At 44.9% G+C, this 26,420-nt stretch overlaps 1 protein-coding gene across 6 annotated transcripts in view; it reads right to left on the bottom strand.

The window, feature by feature from the left end:
- The window catches only part of arhgef9 (Cdc42 guanine nucleotide exchange factor 9), a 244,697-nt gene that overhangs the window by 1,239 nt on the left and 217,038 nt on the right, over window positions 1–26,420 (bottom strand). For all 6 annotated transcript variants that reach the window (XM_033030722.1, XM_033030724.1, XM_033030725.1 and 3 more), the window contains one exon: window positions 9,071–9,139. In XM_033030722.1, the coding sequence (XP_032886613.1) occupies window positions 9,071–9,139 (69 nt within the window). The remainder of the gene's footprint in view (window positions 1–9,070; window positions 9,140–26,420) is intronic.

The raw sequence follows: 26,420 nt of genomic DNA, 5'->3' as shown, positions 1-26,420 counted from the left end.
GAGGATGCTATGAGGCTGCAGGGTGATTTGGATAGGTTGGGTGAGTGGGCAGATGCATGGCAGATGCAGTATAATGTGGATAAATGGGAGGTTCTCCACTTTGGTGGCAAGAACAGGAAGGCAGATTATTATTGGAATGGTGTCAGATTAGGAAAAGTGGAGGTGCAATGAGACCTGGGTGTGCTTGTACATCAGTCACTGAAAGTAAGCATGCAGGTACAGCAGGCAGTGAAGAAAGCTAATGGCATGTTGGCCTTCATTGCGAGAGGATTTGAGTTTAAGAGCAAGGAGGTCCTACTGCAGAATAGGGCCCTAGTGAGATCACACCTGGAGTATTGTGTGCAATTTTGGTCTCCTAATTTGAGGAAGGACATTATTGCTATTTAGGGAGTGCAGCGTAGGTTCACCAGGTTCATTCCCGGGATGGCGGGATTGACATATGACGAAATAATGGGTCGACTGGGCTTGTATTCACTGGAATTTAGAAGGAGGAGAGGGGATCTTATAGAAACATATAAAATTCTTCAAGGATTGAACGGTGGATCTAGATGCAGGAAAAATGTTCCCGATGTTGGGGGGGGTCCAGAACCATTTTAAGAATAAGGGGTAGGCCATTTAGGACTGAGATGAGGAAAAACTTTTTCACCCAGAGAGTTGTGAATCTGTGGAATTCTCTGCCACAGAAGGCAGTGCAGGCCAAATCACTGGATGTTTTCAAGAGAGAGTTAGATTTCGCTCTTAGGGCTAACGGAATCAAGGGATATGGAGAAAAAGGAACAAATTTTGGATGATCAGCCATGATCATGTTGAATGGCAATGCTGGCTCAAAGGGCCGAATGGCCTACTCCTGCAATTATGTTTCTATGTTTCTATTAGTGGTTTAATTTCAGACCACTGTTGTGGTAGTATTGCAAATCATCTGAAACCATCGAGTGGGACAGAGGCGCAGTGGTAGAGTTGCTGGCCCCAGAAACCGGGGTTCGATTCTGACTACAGTGCTCTCCACATAGCGTTTCTATGTTCTCTCCGTGACCTGCATGGGTTTTCTCCAGGTGCTCCGGTTTCCTCCCACACTCCAAAAAGACGTACAGGCTTGTAGTTCAATTGGCTTCGGGAAAATTGTAAATTGTCCCTAATGCGTTTAGGATGGTATTAGTGTGCAGGGATCGCCGGCCAACACAAACTCGGTGGGCCGAAGGGCCTGTTTCCACGCTGTATCTCTAAACTAAACTAAGAGCTAATGCCGTGCCCTTCATTTGTTGCCGGGATGAGATAGAAGGAGATATTTGCGGCATTCCTTCTCTCCAGAAATGCTGCCTGTCCCGCTGGGTTACTCCAGCTTTTTGTGTCGATCAATAGGTGGATACCGATGGCTTCTGATTGGCAATTAGTTGGACAAAGGGCAGAGATGAAAAGAAAGATATTGGAGAATTCAATGTTCCTGCACTGGGTTGTCAGCTACTCAAGTGGATTACAAGGAGCTGTTCCTCCAGATTGTGTGTGGCCTCACTCTGGCAATTGAGGAGGCCCAAAGCAGAACGGTCAGTGTGGGAATGGGAAGAGGAGTTGAAATGATGGGCAAATAGGCCTTTGGAGACTGAGCACGTGTTTGGTTTAGAGACACAGCGCGGAAACAGGCTCTTTCGGCCCACCGGATCCCCGCATATTAACACTATCCTAATAATAATAATAATGGATGGGATTTATATAGCGCCTTTCTAATACTCAAGGCGCTTTACATCGCATTATTCATTCACTCCTCAGTCACACTCGGTGGTGGTAAGCTACTTCTGTAGCCACAGTCACACTCGGTGGTGGTAAGCTACTTCTGTAGCCACAGCTGCCCTGGGGCAGACTGATGGAAGCGTGGCTGCCAATCTGCGCCTACGGCCCCTCCGACCACCACCAATCACTCACACACATTCACACACGGGCAAAGGTGGGTGAAGTGTCTTGCCCAAGGACACAACGACAGTATGCACTCCAAGCGGGATTCGAACCGGCTACCTTTCGGTTGCCAGCCGAACACTTCGGCTGCCACCATTGCGCCATCTGTTGTCCCTATCCTACACCCACTAGGGACCATTTTTACATTCACCAAGCCAATTAACCTACATACCTGTACATCTTTGAAGTGTGGGAGGAAACCGAAGATCTCGGAGAAAACTCACGCAAGTCACGGGGAGAGCGTACAAACTCCGTACAGACAGGCACCCGTAGTCGGGATCAAACCCGGGTCTCCGGCGCTGCATTCGCTGCAAGGCAACAACTCTACCGCTGCGCCACCGTGCCGCCCATTTCGGTGAAATGGTGGTTGAGTCTACACTTGGTCTCGCCGATGTACAGGCGGCCACATCAGGAGCAATGAATGCATTAGATGAGGTTAGAGGAGGTGCACGTGAACCTCTGTCCCACCTGGAAGGACTGCTGGGATCCCTGGAAGGGAAGTGAGGAAGGAGATATAGGGACTGGTGTTACATCTCCAGCAGTTGCAAGGGAAAGTACTTGGGAAGGAGTGGTTTGGGTGGGAATGGATGAGTGAACGAAGGAGTTGTGGAGGGAGTGGTCTCTGCAGAAGGCGGAAAGGAGAGGGGGTAGGAAGATGTGACTGAAAGTGGGATCACATTGGAGGTGAGAGAAATGCCAGAGTTCTTGATTAGTGCGGGTGTCAGAGGTCATGGGGAGAAGGCAGGAGAATGCGGTTAGGAGGGAGAGATAGATCAGCCATGATTGAATGGCGGAGTAGGCTTGATGGGCCGAATGGCATAAATCTGCTCCTATCACATGATCTTATGAGAATGATATGTTCGGTGCGGAGGCTGGTGGGGTAAAAGCTGAGGATCGGGGAAACTCTATCCTTCTTCTGTCTGGGGGGGAGAGGGTGCGACGGCAGAATTACAGAGGGACACAGAGGAAACATCACCAATCCTTGATCTCCAGAGGTGCTGCCTCACCCGCTGAGTTACTCCAGCACTTCTCTGGGTCTTTCTTTGTAAAACAGCACCTGTGGTTCCTTGTTTCTAAATTAAATAAATAACTCTGGGAAAACCTCAGCCGTTTGCACGCGATATCCTTACAAATTATTGATGCCAGCATCTTACCAGACACCCATCATTTCTCACTAGGATCCAGTACCCTGAACGTATTTTCCTGGAAGCTATTCCAACATTCGATCATTATCTATCTACGGAAATATTTCTGGATGTCCGGTCTAAGTTTAGACTTTACGCTGCTTTATTTTACGTTTCTTATTTTCCTCTGAAACTTTACAAGGTTGAATAACACATGCATTTTTAAACGATGCTTCTGGCAGGAAATATAATAGGACATTTCCCTCATGAATAACACAATGTGGACTCTCATGTACATCAAAAATACATTCATTTCTAAAGAGGGCAAATGGAAAGTCTGGAAGTATGTTTGTTTAAGTTATTTCCCAATTGTTTGTCATGTGGATGGGGAAAGGTTTAGAGGGATATGGGACAAATGCAGGCAAATGCAACCAGCTTAGATGGGGCATCTTGGTCGGCATGGATGCATTGGGCTGAAGGGCATGTTCCTGTGCAGTAGGTCTCTATGACTCTAAAGTAGTTTAGTTTACTTTAGTGATACAGTGCAGATTTTGCCCCTTCGGCTCACCAGGTCCGCGCCGACCAGTGATCCCCATACACTAGCACTATCAAACACACTAGGGACAATTTACAATTGTTTGCCGAAACCAATTAAGCTACAAACCTGTTTAAGAAGGAACTGCAGATGCTGGAAAATCGAAGGTAGACAAAAATACTGGAGAAACTCAGCAGGTGAGGCAGCATCTATGGAGCAAAGGAAATAGGCAAAGTTTCGGGTCGAGACCCTTCTTCAGACAGTCTGAAGAAGTCTGTCTGAAGAAGGGTCTCGACCCGAAACGTTGCCTATTTCCTTCGCTCCATAGATGCTGCCTCACCCGCTGAGTTTCTCCAGCATTTTTGTCAAGCTACAAACCTGTATGTCTTTGGAGTGTGGGAGGAAGCCGGAGCACCCGGGGGAAACCCAAGCGGTCAGGGAAGAACATGCAAACTTCGTACAGACAGCACCCGTGGTCAAGATCAAATCCGGGTCTCTGGCGCTGTAAGGCAGCACCTCCTATGCTGTGCCACCGTGCCACCCATATTAGAAATATGGTGGGGATATTTCCAAAGGGGCAATGTTGAGTAAAGCACATACCATCTGGGCATCTCAGTCCATTACTATCTCCCTAAAGAGTGCCTAATTTGGACTATATTATTTTGGGATTGGCTAAATCTTAGCCAAAGAGGACCAAAGAGACTGGAAATGACGTTGTCCCAAGTGTGGCTAATGTAGTAATCACATTGGGTAATCCCCTGCAGCTGTGAATACCCGAGGTCTTTTCCAGAGTGTCACAAAGTGACCTTAAAATTATCATTATCACATTTCACGTGATCACATTTCATATGGGGAATAGTTGAACTATCCGTTGTGAAATACTATAAAAAATGCAACTGAGTTACTAGTTTTTTTTTAAAATTGGGAAATTTAAACTACCCACAGCCTTTCCAAAGGTTCAGCGTGATGGAATTAAACCTTTTACCCAGCATATGTGGTGTTATGCATATTCAGTGCTCAGCTTTGCGATTTATCTGCAGCATATTGTCTTGTAACCATTCTCTTCATATTCCTGCTCTTAGGCTCAAATGGAAACCTCGGGTGTCAGGGGTTATGGGGAGAAGGCAGGAGAATGGGGTTAGGTGGGAGAGATACATCAGCCATGTTTGAATGGCGAAGTAGACTTGATGGGCCGAATGGCCTAATTCAGCTCCTATCACTCATGACCTTGTGACCTTAAGATGCAGACCAGTACATGGGGTTGATACACGCATGTCTCACTGGAAGAATCATTGGAAAAGGCACTTCTTCTCCATGTGCCCAGTAGAAGTAATTAAAAGGAACTGCAGATGCTGGTCGGTACCAAAAGTAGACACGAAATGCTGGAGTAACTCAGTGAGTCAGGCAGCATCTTTGGAGAACATGATAGGTGATGGTCTGTATGACAGTATGGAGGACATTGTCATTGTCCATTTTTCCCAGGTCCACTCTATCTATGTTCTTGGACCAATGTCTAAGTGGAAGTGCATCATAGGAACAGGAAGGATATCAATTAGAAAGATCTAAATGATGCCAGCTTGCTCACATCAGTATGATGTTAACTTCTCTGGTGGGGAGTTATTCCTGGCACTAGTCCTTGGTTTGAGCTTACATTTACATAAATACCGATGGTAAAACAGCTGCTCACTGACTTGCAAATAGCCAATGTTTCTATATTGGGGTGTGAAAATCAATTTAAAAGTCAGTATTTTCCACATATTCTTCATTTTGTAGAGTAGTTGTTATGCACACTGGCCTCTTTGCTGAACAAAAGCATTCTAAAAATACTACTGGCATAGCTACAGGCTCCTTTAAAATGCAAATTTACATCACCAGATGGAAAGATAGATTCAGATTCAGAATACTCTTCTCTTCAGTCGATCTCAACTTCCCAGAATACCGTGAGCAAAAACTAAAGATTTTAAAAATGACATTTATTTTTATTCTAAAGTAAATATGACTTGAACACCACACACACACACACACACGCACGCACACACATGCACGCACACACGCGCACACACGCACGCACACACACACACACACACACACATACACACACACACACACACACACACACACACACACACACACACACACACACACACACACACACACACACACACACACACACACACACTGTGAGTTTAAACCCACAGGCTTACCCAATTATCTGTAAAATAACGTTGGCAAAATGAAATGAACAATGTTTTTTATTCATTTAAGAGAATGAATTTAAAATGGTTAACCAACTAAAACTGAATATGTCACAGAAACATGAACTAGTTGAAGGATACGTTTTGCATGGTAGTTGGCACCCACCCTCAGATTCACCATACCTTGGTACATTTTATAATTGCTCTGACTGATTTCAACATGGATTAATGCAAGGTACACAAAAATGCTGGAGAAACTCAGCGGGTGCAGCAGCATCTATGGAGCGAAGGAAATAGGCAACGTTTCGGGCCGAAACCCCGAAGGGTTTAGTGTTTAGAATAGTTATAATTTAAACTACATAAAGTCTGAAGAAGGGTTTCGGCCCGAAACGTTGCCTATTTCCTTCGCTCCATAGGTGCTGCTGCACCCGCTGAGTTTCTCCAGCATTTTTGTGTACCTTCAATTTTCCAGCATCTGCAGTTCCTTCTTAAACACATGGATTAATGCAAGTTCCCTTTTCACTCTTTCCTGGTTGAAATACTTGTGCCTCATTTTGATTCTACAGGTACCCCTGCACTTGACCATTGATTTTCATATGTAGGTTTAGATGGCAATTCTTGATGGGTTACCCGTTTTAGGAGGCACTATCATCCAATATGAAGATCCATCAATTCCAAATTTAGTTTAGTTTAGCTTAGTTTACAGATACAGCACGGAAACAGGTCCTTAGGCACACCGAGTCCTTGCAGACCAGCGACCCCCACACACTAACACTATCCTACACACCAGGGATGATTTACTACTTTTTCCAAGCCAATTGGCCCACAAACCTGTGGGGTGTGGGTGGAAACCAAAGCACCCGGAGAAAACCCACGTAGGTCACGGGGACAATGTACAAACTCGGTACAGATAGCACCCGTATTCAGGATCGAACCCGGGTCTCTGGTGCTGTAAGGCAGCAACTCTACCAATGTGTCACCCTACCGCCACGATGATACCAATCTTTCTTGAAGAGGCTCAATTTGTACCAGTCCTTTGTCCGATAATCAAATAGTGGTTTTATCCCTCGGGACATTGAATAACCATGCCTTTGAAGTCACTAATGGGCGCTACGCGGATTGCAATGGTTTTGCATGTAGCTCCACCAACATTTACTAATCGACCATGAATTAAACTGTGTGGTTCCTAAACTGCCTTAGGTAAGAAACTATTTTAGTTTGCTGTTGCATTCACTTGCCCTAAGGCCTTTGCTATGTTCTGGAATATTTGTGTTTAACATGCAAGATGTTTGTGCATTATCAGAGTATGGAAGACTTTGGCATGCTCTGCATATTATTCTTCAAACTCTTTGTAGACAGAATATTACGTAGCATGCATCATGAACAGGAGGATATGTGCTGATGACCACTGCCCATAGCACAATGTTGGAAAGTGTAACGTTTGTTGGTAGTTCAGGCTTTTCACATCATTGACTAAAACATTTCTCAGTCTCCTCAAAATATTCTATCAATTATTGAATAAAATATGCAAGTGTATAATTCACAATTGCATATTCTGTACTCTGCACGGCAGCGCAGTGGCAGAGTACAGGAGGAAACAGGAGCACCTGGAGAAAACCCACGCGGTCACAGGGAGAACGTACAAGTTCCACACAGGCAGCACCCGCAGTCAGGATCGGACCCAGGACTCTGGCGCTGTGAGGCAGCAACTCTACCGCTGCGCCACTGTTTTTTTTTGTTTTTGTTTTTTTTTAATCAAAAATAATTGATTTAATTACAATCACGATACAAAAACCAAACACACCACAGTACAAGATCTCCAAATTATCAAGACACTAAATTTTCAAACATCTATGTTACAATCCTTACAAATATACTAAATAACTACTATACAACTATGTCGCTCTCTAGCACCACCCAGGCGCGGACGTAACCCCGGAAAAGGGGCGAGCATCTGGCTCGGGCAAAGCCCTCTTCCGCCTAGCGCCGTGACTCGCGGATGGCCAGCTTGGCCAGGCCTAGGAGCAACCCAACCAGGACATCTTCGGCCCTGCCCACCCCCTAGATCCTGTCACCAGTTCTCCGGTCGCTGACAGCAAAGCCGCTCCTCCCCCTACGGACCCTAGGTGGAGTGGCGGTGCGCCTTGCTCTCCGCACCTTGGCTACAAGGGACGCTGTACTGGTCCCTACCGCTGCGCCACTGTGGCAGGGTCTGCATGCTCAGGCACAATTGTGAAGCATAAGTGGTGCAGCGCATCGCTTCCAGATATGACCAACGTCTCTCATAGGTGCTTTGAAAGGGAGAACAATGACACCCCTACAGGAGATCCCACAGACCCTGGGATCCAGTGATCTCAGTCTCTGAGGCAGACGTCAGAGTAGCCTCCAAGAATATGAACCCACGCAAAGCCTACGTGGTGTACCTGGCGTAACACTGCGGACTAGTAGACTGTGTTGGAAGGAACTGGTTTCAATCAAAGATAGACACAAAATGCTGGAGTAACTCAGCTGGACAGGCAGTATCTCTGGAGAAGGGTCTCGACTCGAAGTGTCACCCATTCCTTCTCTCCAGAGATGCTGCCTGTCCCGCTGAGTTACTCCAGATTTTTGTGTCCACCTCTTGCACTATCATGGACTTGTTTTCTAATTGTGTTATTGCACCAACGTCTTGCTTTTATTGCACAATCTATTTCGTTCCACCGTCTTAAAAATAAATTATATATAATTTGTTTTTGTGCATAATCCATGTCCATGTACCTGAGATGCTGTTACAAGCGAGATCTTCATTGTGTCTTTGTGTCTTTGTGTCCAGTGGCAGGTGAACCACCACAGTCCACAGGGTATCAGCACCCCAGGTGAAGCTCAACCAAGTACTGTCCCACCAACGGACACGAGTCCAGAACACAACCAGCCACAGTCAGCGGTGGCTGAAGAGAAAAGATGCTGTCTGGGCTGCCACGTGACCATCTAGAGGCTAACAATAAGACACATACCCGGGTCTGATCACCCTGCGGTGGGCCTGCCTCGACTGAGGGCGTCTTGTGATAAAAGGCCGAAACACCCAGTGACGTTGAGGTTCACAACTGAAGATGTGTCTGATTGGTAGCAAAATCACCTAGTGGTCATCCCCAAGAATACCAAATGCCAATTGTAGTGAAAAACCTTAGGGATTGTCACATCCAGTCCTACTAATCAATACTTGTGCCGATGACAATAAATACTTGATCATACTGTCTGCTGGAAGATAATTATAAGGAAAATGTGCTCACCTTTCTGTTTGCTGACCTTTCTCACGGTCATTGCAGCTTGTCTCTTCTGGTACTCCGAGATTTCAAACCCTGAAAAGCAGGACAATAAATGGGAGACTTGCAGACACAAACAAATTGTCATGGAAGCAATTTTGCATCCTACAAGGCGAGAACTCTGTGTGTGTTGGTAACAGAGTTATTTTCACCCCTAGAGCCCCTCACAACCACACAGGTAAAATACTTTAATCCTCAGAACAGGGTGGTATTTAAATCAAGACACAATGAATGCCAAATGCTGGAACCTTGAGCAAAACACAAAGTGTTGGAGAAAATCAGTAGGTCAGGCAGCATCAGTGGAGGGAATGGATAGACGATGTTTCACGTACCAACCTTCTTTAGGGGTGATCGGTCTGAAGAAAAGTCCTGACCCAAAACACTATGTCCACTCCCTTCCCCAATGCTGTCTGACCCACTAAGTTCCTCCAGCACTTTGTGTTTTGCTCAAGTCTCCAGCATCTGCTGTTCCTTGTGTCTCGATATTAATGCAACCTCCGTGTTTTGCATTTAGATGGCATCTCTCCCATCTCTTTTCAGTTCAATTTAGTTTATTGTCACGTGTACCGAGGTAGGCGGAAAGCTTTTGCCGCGCGCTGTCCAGTCAGCGGTAAGGCAAGAAGATAGACACACAAAGCTGGAGCAACTCAGCGGGACAGGCAGCATCTCTGGAGAGAAGGAATGGGTGATGTTTCGGGTCTGAAGAAGGGTCTCGACCTGAAACATCGCCCATTCCTTCTCTCCAGAGATGCCGCCTGTCCCTCTGAGTTACTCCAGCTTTTTGTGTCTATCTTCGGTTTAAACCAGCATCTACAGTTCCTTCTTATACAGCAGAAAGACAATATATGGTTACAATCAAGCCATTTACAGTATATAGATACATGATAAGGGAATAGCTTTTGGTGCAAAGTCCGATCAAGTATAGTCTGAAGACATAAAAAGATGTTCCTTTTTGCACTTTCCAAGCTCCCACAAACGATTTCTTAATAAAATTCAAATAATCTTTTTTCATTGTTTAGTTTAGTTTATTGTCACATGTACGAGGTACAATAAATGCTTTTTTGTTGCAAACTCACACGGTCACGGGGAGAATGTACAAAGTCCATAGAGATGGACCCGTAGTCAGGATAGAACTGGGGTCCTCAGCACTGCAAGGCAGCAACTCTACCATTGTGCTGCGCCCTTTAGATAGTTTTGAAGACATTTATTGGTATGGATTCCGAATTGTTAAAGATAAATATGGAGCATAAATGAGGAAGTGTTTATTCCTAGATATTCATTCCCTGCATAAGCTGAGAGTCCTGGTTATCATAAGTGCTGCAATAGGTTTAAAGGGAAGTCCTTTGCCAACTATTTAATACAATTAACAAGAACCACTAAACTCTCCCATCGATAAATGGTCCATGTCCTAAGAATACATTCTTAAAAGGCGGTGGCACAGCGGTAGAATTACTGCCTTACAACGCCAGAGACCCGGGTTCAATCCTGACTATGGGTGCTTGTCTGTACAGAGTTTGTACATTCTCGCCGTGACCACGTGGATTTTTTCCGATATCTTCGGTTTCCTCCCACACTTCAAGAACGTACAGGTTTGTAGGTTAATTAGTTTGGTACAATTGTAAATTGTCCCTAGCACGTATGGGATGATGTTAGTGTGCAGGGATCGCTGGTTGGCGCTGACTCAGTGGGCCGAAGAGCCTGGTTCCATGTTGTATCTCTAAACTAAAATAAACTAATAAGAGTATTGTGATAGTTTGTTGTGGATACTGCTTGATGTTGGACCCAGGTCTCAGTTTTCGAAGTAAAAATCAGCTTGAGACATCAGGAACAGACTACCCAGCTTCTGATCTATCTTTGCAACTGTAGTTTACACATGGCAGGACCATTATACATCAAAAGGTATTGTACATGTAATGGAAAATAAATAGCTGGTCTCTGTCGGGTCTAAAGGATGGTTTGATATATAATTGCCAAAGAAAAGCAGAGCCTTTGGGTCACAATATTTCACAGTGTTTACGAGGTGTTTTCCCATTGATGACAAACATTTCATGCTGGACAGCATTTATCCCATACAACTGAGTCAGAAAGGCAGCCAAGCCAAACAGTATCAGTAATTGTTGTTCAATCATATCTTCACTGGTCGTTACTGGACATTGAGCAGTGGTCACACACGTTCAGTAGTGGTGATTCGTTCATTCACAGGTTCATAGAAACATAGAAACATAGAAAATAGGTGCAGGAGTAGGCCATTCAGCCCTTCGAGCCTGCACCACTATTCAATATGATCATGGCTGATCATCCAACTCAGTATCCTGTACCTGCCTTCTCTCCATACCCCCTGATCCCTTTAGCCACAAGGGCCACATCTAACTCCCTCTTAAATATAGCCAATGAACTGTGGCCTCAACTACCTTCTGTGGCAGAGAATTCCAGAGATTCACCACTCTCTGTGTGAAAAATGTTTTTCCCATCTCGGTCCTAAAAGATTTCCCCCTTATCCTTAAACTGTGACCCCCTTGTTCTGGACTTCCCCAACATCGGGAACAATCTTCCTGCATCTAGCCTGTCCAACCCCTTAAGAATTTTGTAAGTTTCTATAAGATCCCCCCTCAATTTTCTAAATTCTAGCGAGTACAAGCCGAGTCTATCCAGTCTTTCTTCATATGAAAGTCGTGACATCCCAGGAATCAGTCTGGTGAACCTTCTCTGTACTCCCTCTATGGCAAGTACAGCTAAGGGAACAAACTCCCACAGGATTAATTCTACTTCAGGTACAGTAGATTTACCAGATTTACTAGAATAATACCATGGTGTCTATTTGTCTGACCTAAAGTCGGGTAACTTTTATAACTTGGCAACTGCTAATCGCCATTTAATCCATTGGTCAAATTCTCCATATTTCTTCACCAGCCTCTTGAAGATGTTGCTACCTGAATAAACTGGCAATTATTTGCTGATCCACTCTTCTCAGGACAATTTGAAACAAAAATTTAGGATGAAGAAGTTGCAAATAGTTCATGACTTGCTTTAAATGGTGGGAAGTCTGGTTATGATGTGAAATATTTTCGTTCAATTTGAGAATTAAATGCTATGTTTAAACATAATATGTAAGTTTGTATTGTGTTAAACCTGCAGATGCTGGAATCTTGAACAAATAAAAAAGTGCAAGAAGAGCTCAGTGGGTCAGGTGGCATCTGTGTTTATCGGCAACTGAACCATCCTAAAATCAATTAGACTGTTGAGTTTAGAGATACAGCGCGGAAACAAGCTCTTCGGCCGACCAGCGGTCCCCGCACATTAACACTATCCTATCACGGGGCGAATATACACACTCCATACAGACAGTGCCCGTAGTCGGGATATCAGGCACTGTGAGCACTGTAAGGGGCAGAAACTCTACCGATGCACAGATGGACCGTGGTCTTTACCTACTATCTATCTCATAAGATCTTAAGGTCATAAGGAATAGGAGTAGAATTAGTCCATTCGGCCCATCAAGTCTATTCCGCCATTCAATCATAGCTGATCTATCTCTCCTAGCCCCATTCTCCTGCCTTTCCCCCATAACCTCTGACACCTGTACTAAACAAGAATCTATCTAATGCATCTCTGCCTTAAAAATATCCAATGACTTGGCCTCCGCAGCCTTCTGTGGCAAAGAATTCCACAGATTCACCACCCTCTGATTAAAGAAATTTCTCCTCATCTTCCTAAAAGATTGTCCTTTAATTCTGAGGCTATGACCTCTAGTCCTAGACTCTCCCACTAGTGGAAGTATCCTCACCACATCCACTCTATCCAAGCCTTTCACTATTCTGTATGTTTCAATGAGGTCCCCCCTCATTCTTCCAAACTCCAGCGAGTACAGGTCCAGTGCCGACAATCGCTCATCATACATTCACACCGAAGATAGACACAAAAAGCTGGAGTAACTCAGCGGGACAGGCTGCATCTCTGGAGAGAAAGAATGGGTGACGTTTCAGGTCGTGACCCTTCTTCAGCTCATCATAGGTTTACCTACTCATTCCTGCGATCATTCTTGTAAACCCCCTCTGGACCCTCACCAGAGCCATCACATCCTTCCTCAGATACGGTGCCCAAAATTGCTCACAATATTCCAAATGTGCCCTGACCAGCGTCTTATAGAGCCTCACCATTACATCCCTGTTTTTGTATACAAGCCCTCTTGAAATAAATGCTGGCATTGAGTTTGCTTTCTTTACTACCGATATCATTGGAGACCCTCGGACTATCTTTAATTGGACTTTACTGGACTCTATGTTGCACTTAACGTTATTCCCTTTATCCTGTACCGGTATACTGTGGTCGACCTTATTGTAATCACGAGTGGTTAGCATGCACGAGAAATGCTTTTCTTTGTACCTTGGCACATGTGACAATAAACTAACCTCACATAACCTAAACTAAAATGGGGAAGGAATGGGTCGGGACTCTTCTTCAGACTGGAGTTTGTCTTCACTGGAGTCTGAGGAAGGGTCCTGACTCATAACGTCACCTGTCCATTCCCTCCACAGGTGCTGCCTGACCTGCTGAGTCTCTCTAGCACTTTATGTTTTGATGTAACCTAGTGTTGTTGCCCTTGGAGGAGAAAAAGATTTTGATGAAGTCAATAAAAGAAAAGCATTTCGACTCTGCAATTAAGGGATCCATATCTAAGCTAATTGAGAAAAGAATCAGATTTGAAATGGGATTGTATTTACGCAACTAACTATTATAATTTGAAATGCTTTGCTGAAGGAATGATAGATGCTGGTTCACAATTCCTTAGAAATCAGAAGTGGAAAAATATTTGAATGGAAAGCACCCAGAACTCCAGCATATCTTTGGATTCCCTTACAAAGTCCAGGGACAGACAAGATTTGTGTTATTTTTGTTCATGATTTTAGTTTTATTGAAAGACATAATTCCAGAGTAGGATTATGATTACTGCTGACAGCACTGTTAGGGCAGCACGGTGGCACAGCAGTAGAGGTACTGCCTTACAGCGCTAGAGACCCGGGTTCGATCCTGACCATGGGTGCTGTTTGTACGTTCTCCCCTTGCCCTGCGAGGGTTTTCTCTGAGGTCTTCGGTTTCCTCCCACACTCCAAAGGCGTACAAGCTTGGCTTGGTAAATGTAAATGTAAAATTGTCCCTAGTGTGTGTAGGGTAGTGTTAATATGCGGGGATTGCTGGTCGGTGTGGACTCGGTGGGCCGAAGGGCCTGTTTCTGCGCTGTGTTTCTAAACTAAACTAAAAACTAAATAGTATCCCTGGAAGATTGCCCGACCAAACCTCAATGAAGGGCAGAAAATGGGATAAAGATAGGTGAAGAGCGAGACAATTAGTGTTTCACTTTAGAAGGTTTCCCCACGATGCACAGATCTTTTACTGTGATAAATAAAGCAAAGATGAAGATTACAGCTTGCCTGCAGCATGGCTTCACAATACGTGAAATAACTAATCAATACCGACTCTCATTTGAAATGTTATGGGGATATGGGGAGAAGGCAAAAACGGGATACTGATTGGGGATGATCAGCCATGGTCACATTGAATGACGGTGCTGGCTCAAAGGGCCGAATGGCCTACTCCTGCTCCTATTGTCAATTGTCTATTGTTCTGCATGTCTAAAGGGCCTGTCCCACAAGCATGCGACTCCATGCGGCAAGCGCGACCTAAAGGGCCGGTCCCACCAGCATGCGCCTGCATGCGGCAAGTGCGACCAAACCAGAAGCGGGGGTCGCACGGAGGTCGAGTGAGTGACATGAAGTTCGAGCGAAGTCCGCGGGAAGTTCGCGCGTGACGTACGGCGTCGAGGTGGCTGCGGGCCGACAGGCCGTTGCCACGCGGAATTTTTTAACATGGTCGGTTTTTCGGAGCCCCGCGCGATGTCGGGACCAGCTCCGCACAACTCCATACGGCTCCAGCGATCGAAGTGGGACCGGCCCCGCGAGGCCGTACGGCTCAAGCCACCACGTTAGGTCGCGCTTACTGCATACAGGCGCATGCTGGTGGGACCGGCCCTTTAGGTCGCGCTTGCCGCATGGAGTCGCATGCTCGTGGGACAGGCCCTTAAGTAAAGTTTCCAGAATTTTAACTGAAGAAGGCGTCTCCATGCATTGTGAAGGAAATCAGACCCCAAGTTAACTTTGGTTCTTAGCACAACTCGAATAAAACATGAGTCACTTTGCAGCTTTCTCTTCATTCCCATCCTTGGCAGGCATTTCTTCTCACTCACAGTTATTATGAAATAAATCTCTTCAGAATGAGTCACATAATAGGAATAATAAAACCTCAATGTAAAGAGGAATACTAAAATTTAAATGGCACCATCTCGACTGATATCAATTTAAGACAATCGTGTGAACTTGCTGACTACTTATTGTTACATAAATTAACATGAAATTAAATAAGACTGTATGGTCCATTAAAGTCATTCCTCCCAGTGGAATACATATAATTTTCACTGTTATGATCTCCTGTTTAATATCCCAATGGTTTGCAATATATGTACGAGCGAGCATATTTACAAGGATTTTGCCGGTATCTTTTCGAGGATGTTACCTGGACTAAAGGGCCTGAGCTATCGGGAGAGCTTGGGCTGGCAAGGGCATTATACCTTGGAGCGCAGGTGGGTGAGGGGTGATCATATTAAGTAGTAAGTAGGCCCCTCTCGGTCATGACTGACCATGGGTGATGCATCCTGGTCGGATGCAAGCCTGGGCGATGTCATATGGAGGACAGGCTGTTGCCCATGCAGCACGTCCCCCCTCTCCACATCGCTGATCGATCCAAAGGAACAGCAGGGCCGTTACAGTTTGGCACCAGCGCCATCGCAGGAGCTGCCAGAGCGAGGTTGTAGACAACGATGAACTGCCTTAGGGGCTCCGACTCTGGATTTTCTCGAGGTTTACTCCTGGAGCCTTTTCCATGACTGGATATGGCCACAAGGCAGTGGAGGTTTTAAATCAGAGTTTTCCCTCTCCTAGATGGACTGCCTTCCCAGGCCGACGAGCCCCATCTGCCATATAGCAGGTGATCATATAGAGGTGTAAAATAAATGATGCAGTGAATAGATATGGTGATTGCACAGAGTGTATTACCCAGGGTAGGGGAGTCAAGAATCAGTGGACATAGGTTTAAAGAGAGGAGAGAAAGATTTAATAGGAAGCTAATGGGCCTGTCCCACTTAGGCGACTTTTTAGGCGACCGCCAGGAACTAATTTTAATGGAATTCACCTATGACACCTGGCGAGAACCTACGACAGCACCTACGTCAACCCACGACAACACCTACGTCAATCTGCGACAGCAAAAATTGCCGCCACTGTCGCTGAAAACTTTTCAACATGTTGAAAATCTTGCGGCAGTCGCCTGTAGTCGCACAAAAAATCGTATAAGTGGGACAGGCCCATAAGAGACAACCTTTTCACTCAGAGGGTGGTGGGATTATGGAACGAGCTGTCCAAGGAGGTAGTTGAGACAGGTACTTTAACACCATTTATCATATTGAATGGCGGTGCAGGCTCGAAGGGCTGAATGGCCTATTCCTGCACCTATTTTCTATGTATCTATGTAAAAGCCACTTGTTATTTTCCAAAAATGAACTTTATTCAGAATAAAGAATATATGCAAAATAACAACTGTACAAAAGGGATTATGACATTCTGCTCATGGATAGGATAGGTTTACATGGATAGGATAGGTTTAGGGGGATAAGGGCCAAACGCAGGCAGGTGGGACTAGCTTAGAAGGGGTATTGTGGTCGGCATGGAGGAGTTGGGTGGAAGAGCCTGATTTCCGTGCCACTGACTTTGTGACTCTGCAAAAGTCTTTGGATAAATCCCCAATCTACATTTAGACCTTGGATTTGGAGTTCTATCGCAGCTGCTCAGAGATGCAAATGACGTGACATTGGGAGGAGGCGGAGCAGTTGGGAAGGAGACAGCTTCAAGAAACCTGTAAAACTGAGCTCGATAAAATGTGTAGGCGAGCAGTAGAATTAATTACAGGCAAAAGCAAAGCATCGCGCACGCTGGAAGAAATGTAAATTGTCCACGGTGGCGCGGCGGTGGAGTTGCTGCCATACAGCGCCAGAGACACGAGTTTGATGTTGACTACCGGTACTGACTGTATGGAGTTTGCACGTTCTCCCTGTGACCTCGTTGGTTTCCTTCAAGCGCTCTGGTATCCTCCCACATTCCAAAAGACGTGCAGGTTTGTAGGTTAATTGGCTTCTGTAAATTGCCCCCAGTGTGCAGGAGAGAACTAGCGTATGGGCGATCTCTGGCCAGCGCAGACTCGGTGGGGCCACGGGCCCTGGTTCCGCGGCGTATCTCTAAACTAAACTAGTGTGAATGGGTGGTCGTTGGTCAGCACGGACTCGGTGGGCCGAAGGGCCTGATTCCGCACTGTATCTCTACATTAAACTGAACTGTATTACGTATGACAGAAAATTTAGAATCAAGCCCTTCTGCCCATCATAGCCATGCTAACAATTGAGTAACTAAATTTAGTTTAGTTTAGAGTGGAAACAGGCCATTTGGCCCACGCCGACTAGCATCACCCAAATGTTTGTTCTCTCCTACACACTAGGGACAATTTACAGAAGCCAATTAACCTACAAACCTGCACGTCTTTTGGAATGTGGGAGGAAACCGGAGCACACAGACGAAACCCACGTGGTCACAAAGAGAACATGCAAACTCCGTACAGACAGCACCCGTAGTCAGGAGCGAACCTATTCTAATGCCTTTTCCCTGCCCTTCGCCCTATGCCTTGGGAAGTCAAATACTCTTCCCAGATTTCTACAAAATGTTATGTGCACCTTCCTCTCCCACCCTCCCAGGCAGTCTTTCAGATTTCAACCACCCTCTGGGTGAAAAACCTCCCCCCACCGCAGATTACTTCTAAAACTCTTCCCCTCTTATCCTGAACCCTGTCTCTGATTCACATGTCTCTGCAATGGGGGGAAGGTTTCTTATTAACTGGCCCGTTTGTGCCTCTCATAATTTTGTGTATTTCCTTCAAGTCTACCTTGCAGTTTCCCTTGCTCCAAAGAAAATAATTGTTGCCTTACCATGTCTGTCCACATAATGACAACATCCCATCCCTGGTAAAACTCCTCATGACCTCTCCCATGCAAGCTCGTACTTTTTCTTTTCTCGTGTCCAGAATTGTGACCGAACCATAGTTTTTATAAAAGGTAGACACAAAATGCCGGAGGAGCTCAGCGCGTTATGCAGCATCTATGGAGAGAAGGAATGGGTGATGTTTCTCGACCCGAAACGTCACCCATTCCTTCTCTCCATAGATGCTGCCTCACCCGCTGAGTTAGCCCCAGCATTTTGTGTCTACCTTCGATTTTATCCAGCATCTGCAGTTCCTTCTCACACATAGTTTTATAAAGTTGTAATTCCGTGCTCTTATATTCCGTGCCTAAGGTAGTTAAATAAATAACCCTGTACACTTTCCTTACTTTTTATACATTCCATTTCATTTCATTTCACCATTGCCTTCGGGAAGAAGGTACAGGAGCCTGAAATCTGTAACGCCCAGGTTCAGGAACAGCTACTTCCCCACAGCCATCAGGCTATCAAACACAACAACAAATAAGCTCTGAACTACAACAGTCTATTATTATTATTGCACTATGTGTTGACCCCCCCTCGGTCATGACTGACCATGGGTGATGCTTCCTAGTTGTTGGCTGCTTGCTCCAAACCTTGGCTGGAGCAGCGTTGCTTGTGGCTGAAGAGACCGATACGGGAGTGACAGTCCCTGTGGCAAAGGTCACATTTGTGTGAGGTCTCTGGTTTGTTGACGTTGCTGCGCTCCTTTCTGCGTGCCCGCTTTTCTGCCGCTGCGTTCAACAGTTTCTCTTCCCCCCGTTTTGAGATGTTGGTTCAGGGTACCTCACCACCTCGTGCGGTCAGATGCAAGTTCTCTCCCAGGACTCCACATCGATGTCTAGCGCCTTCATATCTCTCTTGCAGACATCCTTGTAACATAGCTGGGGGCGGCCAATGGTTCTCCTATTGCACTACATCTGTTTATTTATTGTGTATATATAGTCCATGGTCTATAGACACACTGAAATTTTATCTTCCGTTTTGTATTATGTTTAATCAGGAAAAGGAAGACGCACACTTCCAGATTCAGGGACAGTTTCTTCCCAGCAACTGAACCATCCAACCACAACCAGAGAGCGGTCCAACTATCTACCTCATTGGTGACCCTCGGACTATCTTTGATCGGACTTTGCTGGCTTTATCTTGCACTATATGTTAATCCCTCATCATGTATCTATACACTTTAAATGGCTCGATTGTAAACATGTATTGTCTTTCCGCTGACTGGTTAGCACGCAACAAAAGCTTTTCACTGCACATTGGTAAATGTGGCAATAAACTAAGCTGAACTGAAACTGAAGCATTAATAAAAATCTTTGTTACTATTTAACAAGGAAAGGGTTTCCCCAAACCTTGGACGTTCATACTTCAACTCATAAACACGTGGCGGCGGAGGGGCCTCGCGGGTCGACGAGCCCGCGGCCATCGGTGCCTTGGTCTGCGGAGCCCGTGACTGGGGCCTGGGTCGGTGCCAAAGACGTGTCCCGAGAGGGACCGGCAGCATTAGTGGAGAGATCGGTTGTGGCGGTCGATGATGGCGCTGACCGTTGGATGAGGACGGACACGTGGAAGTGAGGACGTCGCTGCCGAGGGAAGGAACAAGGGGGGACCCGGTGTGGGAGGATCACCGTGGGGGGGAGAACAAAGGGGGATCTGGTGCAGGGGGGAATTTTGTAAGTACCCTTTATGGGTGACTATTTGCATTCCTTGGGTGTGCAAGGTTAATTCCCTGGATGGCGGGACTGTCATATGCTGAGAGAATGGAGCAGCTGGGCTTGTACACTCTGGAATTTAAAAGAATGAGAGGGGCTTATTGAAACATACAAGATTATTAAGGGTTTAGATACGCTAGAGGCAGGAAACATGTTCCCGATATTGGGGGAGTCCAGATCCAGGGGCCACTGTTTATGAATAAGGGGTAAGCCATTTAGAACGGAGATGAAGAGACACTTTTTCACACAGAGAGTTGTGAGTCTGTGGAATTCTCTGCCTCAGAGGGCAGTGGAGGCCATTTCTCTGGATACTTTCAAGAGAGAGCTAGATAGGGCTCTTAAAGATAGCGGAGTCAGTGGATATGGGGAGAAGGCAGGGATTGGGTACTGATTGGGGATGATCAGCCATGATCACATTGAATGGCGGTGAGGCTCGAAGGGCCGAATGGCCTACTCCTGCACCTATTGTCTATTGTCTATTGTCAAAGCATTTCACTGTTTGTGACTTTCCGCATGTGATAATAAAGTATTCAATTCAATTTAATTAAATGGTGTGTTATTCGTGGGATCTTACTTTGCTCACATTGATTGGTACTATTCCTGCTATATTCTGTAACACCATCTACACTTCAAACGGGAACATTGTGAGATTCTGAAAGACCCGACATAATCACAGTTCTTTCTTCATTCCATCGCGAGGTTTTAAGATACTTCTCAATGCTCCATTTCCTGGTTCATAAAGAATTAAATGATGGGAATTTCACATCTTTTTTACGATACTACAATGAATTTGTACATTAAGAAGCAACTTTATTCTACAAGCCATTAAATCATCTGTACATTATGTTCACCGATGCACTAAAAGGTTTCACGGAGGCGGAAAATGAGCTCAGCTGAACCATAGATACGTACAGTAGATAGATTTTATAAATGCCAAAGGGGACTAATTGAGAACTATGATTACACGGCAAATGTTGCTTAAATTAGTACACTGTAACGATTGTGTGAAAACCATCCCAGAATCACACACCTCCCTCCTCACCTCACCATAATCACTGCCATACCTATAATTCACACTTCTATCAACATCATTCTTCATTTCTCTGGTATTAAACTTTACCTTAGACTTTCGAGATACAGCATGGAAACAGACCCTTCAGCCCCCTGAGTCCGTGCCGCCCAGCGATCACCTCGTGCTCTAGCACCATCTTACACACTAGGGACAATTTACATGTTTGCAGAAGCCAATTAAGCTGCAAACCCGGACATCTTTGGAGTGTGGGAGGAAACCGGAGCACCCAGAGAAAACCCACGTGGCCACAGCTAGAACATACAAACTCCGTACAAACAGCACCCATGGTCAGGATCGAACGCGGGTGTCTGGCGCTGCCAGGCAGCGACTCTACCGCTGCGCCGCTACTATTTAGGTTAAAACCCGCACACATCTTGAATTTGACCATGCCGTATCTCCAACTCAACTAGTCCAATGAGCATAAGGCAGAATTAGGGAGCCGAGCAGAATAGTCATGCAAATGTCAGGTGAAATTGAATACTAGAAAGTGTGTTGAATAATGAGGGTTGACAAAGCGTAAAAAGAGACAACTTGGTATAAATTGAATAAAAGAGTCTGAAGAAGGGTCTCGACCTGAAACTTCGCCTATTTCCTTCGCTCCATAGATGCTGCCTCACCTGCTGAGTTTCTCCAGCATTTTTGTCTACCTTCAATTTGGTATAAATTACACAGTTGTAAAGAAACAGAAAGATCTGGGTCTAGGCACCTTGAAAGTGGCGGGGGATGCTGAGAGAGTGATATATAACAAATATGGGATCCTAAGATTCAGACATTGAGTCGAAGAATGCAAAAACAGAGTATTGTGTGTTTTAGTTAGCATGTGAACATTTAGAAAGGATACAGAAAATATTTACCCAAATGGCTTCAAAGATAAGGGATTTCAACGACAAGGTTTGAAAGAGGAAGCTGAGCTTACTATTCTGGGAACAAAGAAAGCTGAGGGGGGATTTGATAGCAGCGTACAAAATCATGAATGGTTTAAGGTAGTGTAAATAAAGGGAGGCAGATAGTCAAGGATTCAGGTCCTCAGATTTAAAATAGAATCGCAAAGAAATAAACCAGATATGAGGAATTTTTTTTAAAACATGATCTAGTTATGATCAATATTCATGTCCTATAACGGTGGTAGAGGCAGAATGCCTATAAAAAGGAATTGAAGTGACATTTGAGAATAAGTAATTGCCAGGCCATCGGAAACATACAAAGGGATGTAACTAATTTACTTGGACCTAGTACAAATCCAAAGGGCTGAATAGCCACTTCATTAGCTGTAACAATTCTACGATTCAATTACTTCATGATACCATCTCCAATAAAATAAATTCTGGAAAGCCCCTTTTTAATCAATTATATTAATATAACTAAATCACTAACCATTAAATTCTAAATGGAGAAGAGGTGGCGATTGTCTGGAAGTATAACTGGACCAACAGCTTAAATATTGTGACCATTCAGAGCACGGCTATCTTGTGGCAAGTGAAAGCAAAGTCCCATCTTCACTGAAGAAGGGTCTCGACCCGAAGCATCACCTGTTCCTTTACACCAGAGATGCTGCCTGACCCGCTGAGTTACTCCAGCTTTTTGCGTCTCCCATCTTCACACCAAGGTTATTCCCCATGTCTATCACGACAATCATTGCTAAGTGGGATGGATTCAGCACAGTTCGGGTAGCTTGAAGATAAACATGATGAGGCACTATGTACTATCAGCAACATCATACAGGCACTACACCACCTTGTGTTCCAGATGTTGGGGGAGTCCAGAACCAGGGGCCACAGTTTAAGAATAAGGTGGAGGCCATTTAGGACTGAGATGAGAAAAAACATTTTCACCCATAGAGTGGTGAATGTGTGGAATTCTCTGCCACAGAAGGCAGTGGAAGCCAATCACTGGATGTTTACAAGAGAGAGCTGGATATAGCTCATAGTGCTAACAGAATCAAGGGATATGGGGAGAAAGCAGGAGTGGGGTGCTGATTCTGGATGATCCGCCATGATCATATTGAATGGCGGTGCTGGTTCGAAGGGCCGAATGGCCTACTCTTGCACCTATTTTCTATGTTTCTATGTCAAACCTTATCGCATGCTATATCCCTCATTGTACCTTTACAACCGAGTCAGGAACCCAACCTTGATTAACTGAGGGACAGAAAGAGTGAAGAGTGTTCTTGGCCCAAAACGTCATCTATCCTTGATCTCCAGAGATGCTGCTTGATCTGCTGAGTTACTCCCACACTTTGTGTCCTTTTGCAAAAAAGTTCATGCCAGGGTGTTACACTGGGTGCATCTAAGATGTGGTGCGAATCCAGTGAGATGGCAAAGAATAGCATTCAAAAGACATTGTTAAGAGTTCCTACATGGTTGATCAGCCATGATCAGCCATGGTCATATTGAATGGCGTGGCTGGCTCGAAGGGCCGAATGGTCTACTCCTGCGTCTATTGTCTATTGTCTATTGTCTACAACCAACAGTTCGCATCGACCATCTAGTCCTGAATCAAGTTGGACAAATAAATAAAGTGACAGAAGATGGTGATTCCAGGAACATCTTGATCTTCAACCTCTGAGTCCTGAAAACAAAACTAAAGCAGAGAATCATGTTCAGCCAGAAACGTCGAGTTCATCTCAACTTCCTCTTGAGTTCCCCAGGATCACAAATGTTGTCTACAAGCAATTTGATACAGCACAGATACTCTGGAAAAACACCAGATAGTACAGTCCACAGCAAGGGCAATAGGATTGCATGATAGCCTGATAGGAGGGAGTGAGGGGGCGAGGGTAAACTTATCCAGCCAGAAGACATCTGAACAAGAGCTAACAACTGAGTTAACACCTCCTAACTATCAAAGTTTTCCATCACTTTGAATGTTTCTAAATATTCCTGACAGCCAGAAACATTACGCCTAAAGGAAAATTAATCAAGCTGACAGATTTTAATATAATTGTAAAAAACATTAGAAAACAATTTAAGAAACTAAACAATTAAAACTATTTTAATTCATTTTTCTTTAAAATCATTTAATGAACAGCAAGGACTTTAAATGAATTCCCTGGGCTAAAGCGCTGGGGAATTGCCACAATTTCACTCATGAAGAGACTAGTATCATTCGCAGTTGGAAAATCCCGTTTCCCTGTAAAATTGTTTTTTATTTTGCATCACCATCAATTCAATACGTAATTGAAGCTGTACAGAGACAAGATTAGATGCTTGCATCAAACTGTACGCTTGGATACAAGAACATTTGTATATATATATGTGTGTGTGTGTGTGTGTGTGTGTGTATATATATATATACACACACACACACATATCTATCTTCTATCTATCTATCTTTATACTATTAAAACTCTGTGTGTGTGTGTGTGTGGGTGTATGTCATATTCTTGACCTTTGATTCATTACTCCACCAAAACCACACGCAAAAACGCCGAGATTTTAACCATTTCGCTAACCAACAGCCCTGCACTTGGTCTAGTATATGTTTATATATATGTGTGTGTGTGTGTGTGTGTGTGTGTGTGTGTGTGTGTGTGTGTGTGTGTGTGTGTGTGTGTGTGTGTGTGTGTGTGTGTGTGTGTGTATTTATAAGCATGTGTGTGTGAAAGATGGAACTGAGGATGCTGGTTTACACCGAAGATTAACACAAAATTCTGGAGTAACTCAGTGTGTCAGGCTGCATCTCTGGAGAGAAGGAATAGGTGACGTTTCGGGTCGAGAAATTGGAGGCCAAGTTTTTGATAGTCATAAAAAAGTATGTCTTGATGCTTGAATAAAGTGTACTGATAATTGTAGGGGAAGCAGCATTTCAACTTCCTGCTGCTTGTTCATTTTAATGTTCTTGGCAGGACAAACCGTGCTGTTCACTGGCTGAATGAAACGGCAGAGCACTAGCACATGGCTCGCGCCAATCAAGATGCCCTTCACAGTGTGAAGCTACCATCAACCTCTTAATGTCAAGAGCACTGTAATTGGAGCAGTTACTGGCTATAGTGCAGGAAATGAACTACGGAAGCAGTAAATAAATGCAACATACGAGACAGTGACCATCAGGGTTAGTGAATACAATTTAGTTCTCGTACAGGAGGTTCTAGGTAGAAGAGATAACTTTCCAGCCTTAGTTAGAATAGACACTTTGGCATTAATTGACATAGTGCCGTACTCAGATTTTGGATCGCCCGTTCCAGTATGGATGCAGAGCCAAACTCTCTTCACTCAATTATGGACCTAACCACTATATACAGTAACATCTCTTTTAGTCACTATCCCACCTTGATTCAGCATGACCAGTGGCTGCTCAATATCCAAGCTCTGCTGGGGTAAACCAAACAACTGTTACATAAGTGTGTGTAGGAAGGAACTGCAGATGCTGGTTTACACCGAAGGTAGGCACAAGATGCTGGATTGGTTCCGCGGGACAGGCGGCATCTCTGGAGAAAAGGAATAGGTGACGTTTCGGGTTGAGACCCTTCTTCAGACTGAGGGTCAGGGGAGAGGGAATCTAGAGGTATGAAAAGGTACAAAGCAAATCAGAACCAGCACTTCTTCTTCTTCTTGCGTATGGCGTGTACAGCCTAAAGTTGTAGGACAACTTGTTCTATTTGATCTTATTTGATTGTGCACGCCAGGTTGATTGCATTCATTGAAACAGGACGTGCCATGTGAAGGTTGCAATCTCCCACCCCAGAACCAGCACTAATAACCCAGGAAAGGTGGAGCCCACAATGGTTGGCTGTGGAAGAGGTGTTAACGAAGGGATATGAACAGTGGAACTAGCAGGGTGACTAGGGTGGGAAGGGACCGAGAGAGAAGGAATGGGTTACTTGAAAATGGAGAAATCTCCAGAGATGCTGCCTGACCCGCTGAGTTAGTCCAGCGTTTGTGTCCGACTGTTACATAGAAACATAGAAAATAGGTGCAGGAGGAGGCCATTCGGCCCTTTGAGCCAGCACCGCCATTCATTGTGATCATGGCTGATCGTCCCCTATCAATAGCCCGTGCCTGCCTTCTCCCCATATCCCTTGACTCCACCAGCCCCTAGAGCTCTATCTAACTATCTCTTAAATCCATCCAGTGACTTGGCCTCCACTGCCCTCTGTGGCAGGGAATTCCATAAATTCACAACTCTCTGGGTGAAAAAGTTTTTTCTCACCTCAGTCTTAAATGACCTCCCCTTTATTCTAAGACTGTGGCCCTGAAGGTCTGCTTGCTACTAAGCGAGCTCAGACGCCATCACAACTGTGCACGCCAGTCTTTGTAAAGATTTACAGGATATTACAGCCTGTCAGCTATCTGTTAGGATAACGGCATTTGCCCTTATTGCGCTTGGTTGCAAGCCAGCCTGGATTCCTGAGATTGTTAATACAAATGGATATAGATGAAAGCAATCCAAAGCCATGCCTT

This window comes from Amblyraja radiata, chromosome 12 (genome assembly GCF_010909765.2).
Source record: "Amblyraja radiata isolate CabotCenter1 chromosome 12, sAmbRad1.1.pri, whole genome shotgun sequence".
NCBI classification, from domain to species: domain Eukaryota; kingdom Metazoa; phylum Chordata; class Chondrichthyes; order Rajiformes; family Rajidae; genus Amblyraja; species Amblyraja radiata.
The sequence above is the reverse complement of the archived record's forward strand: the minus strand, read 5'-3'. Positions and strand labels throughout refer to the sequence as shown.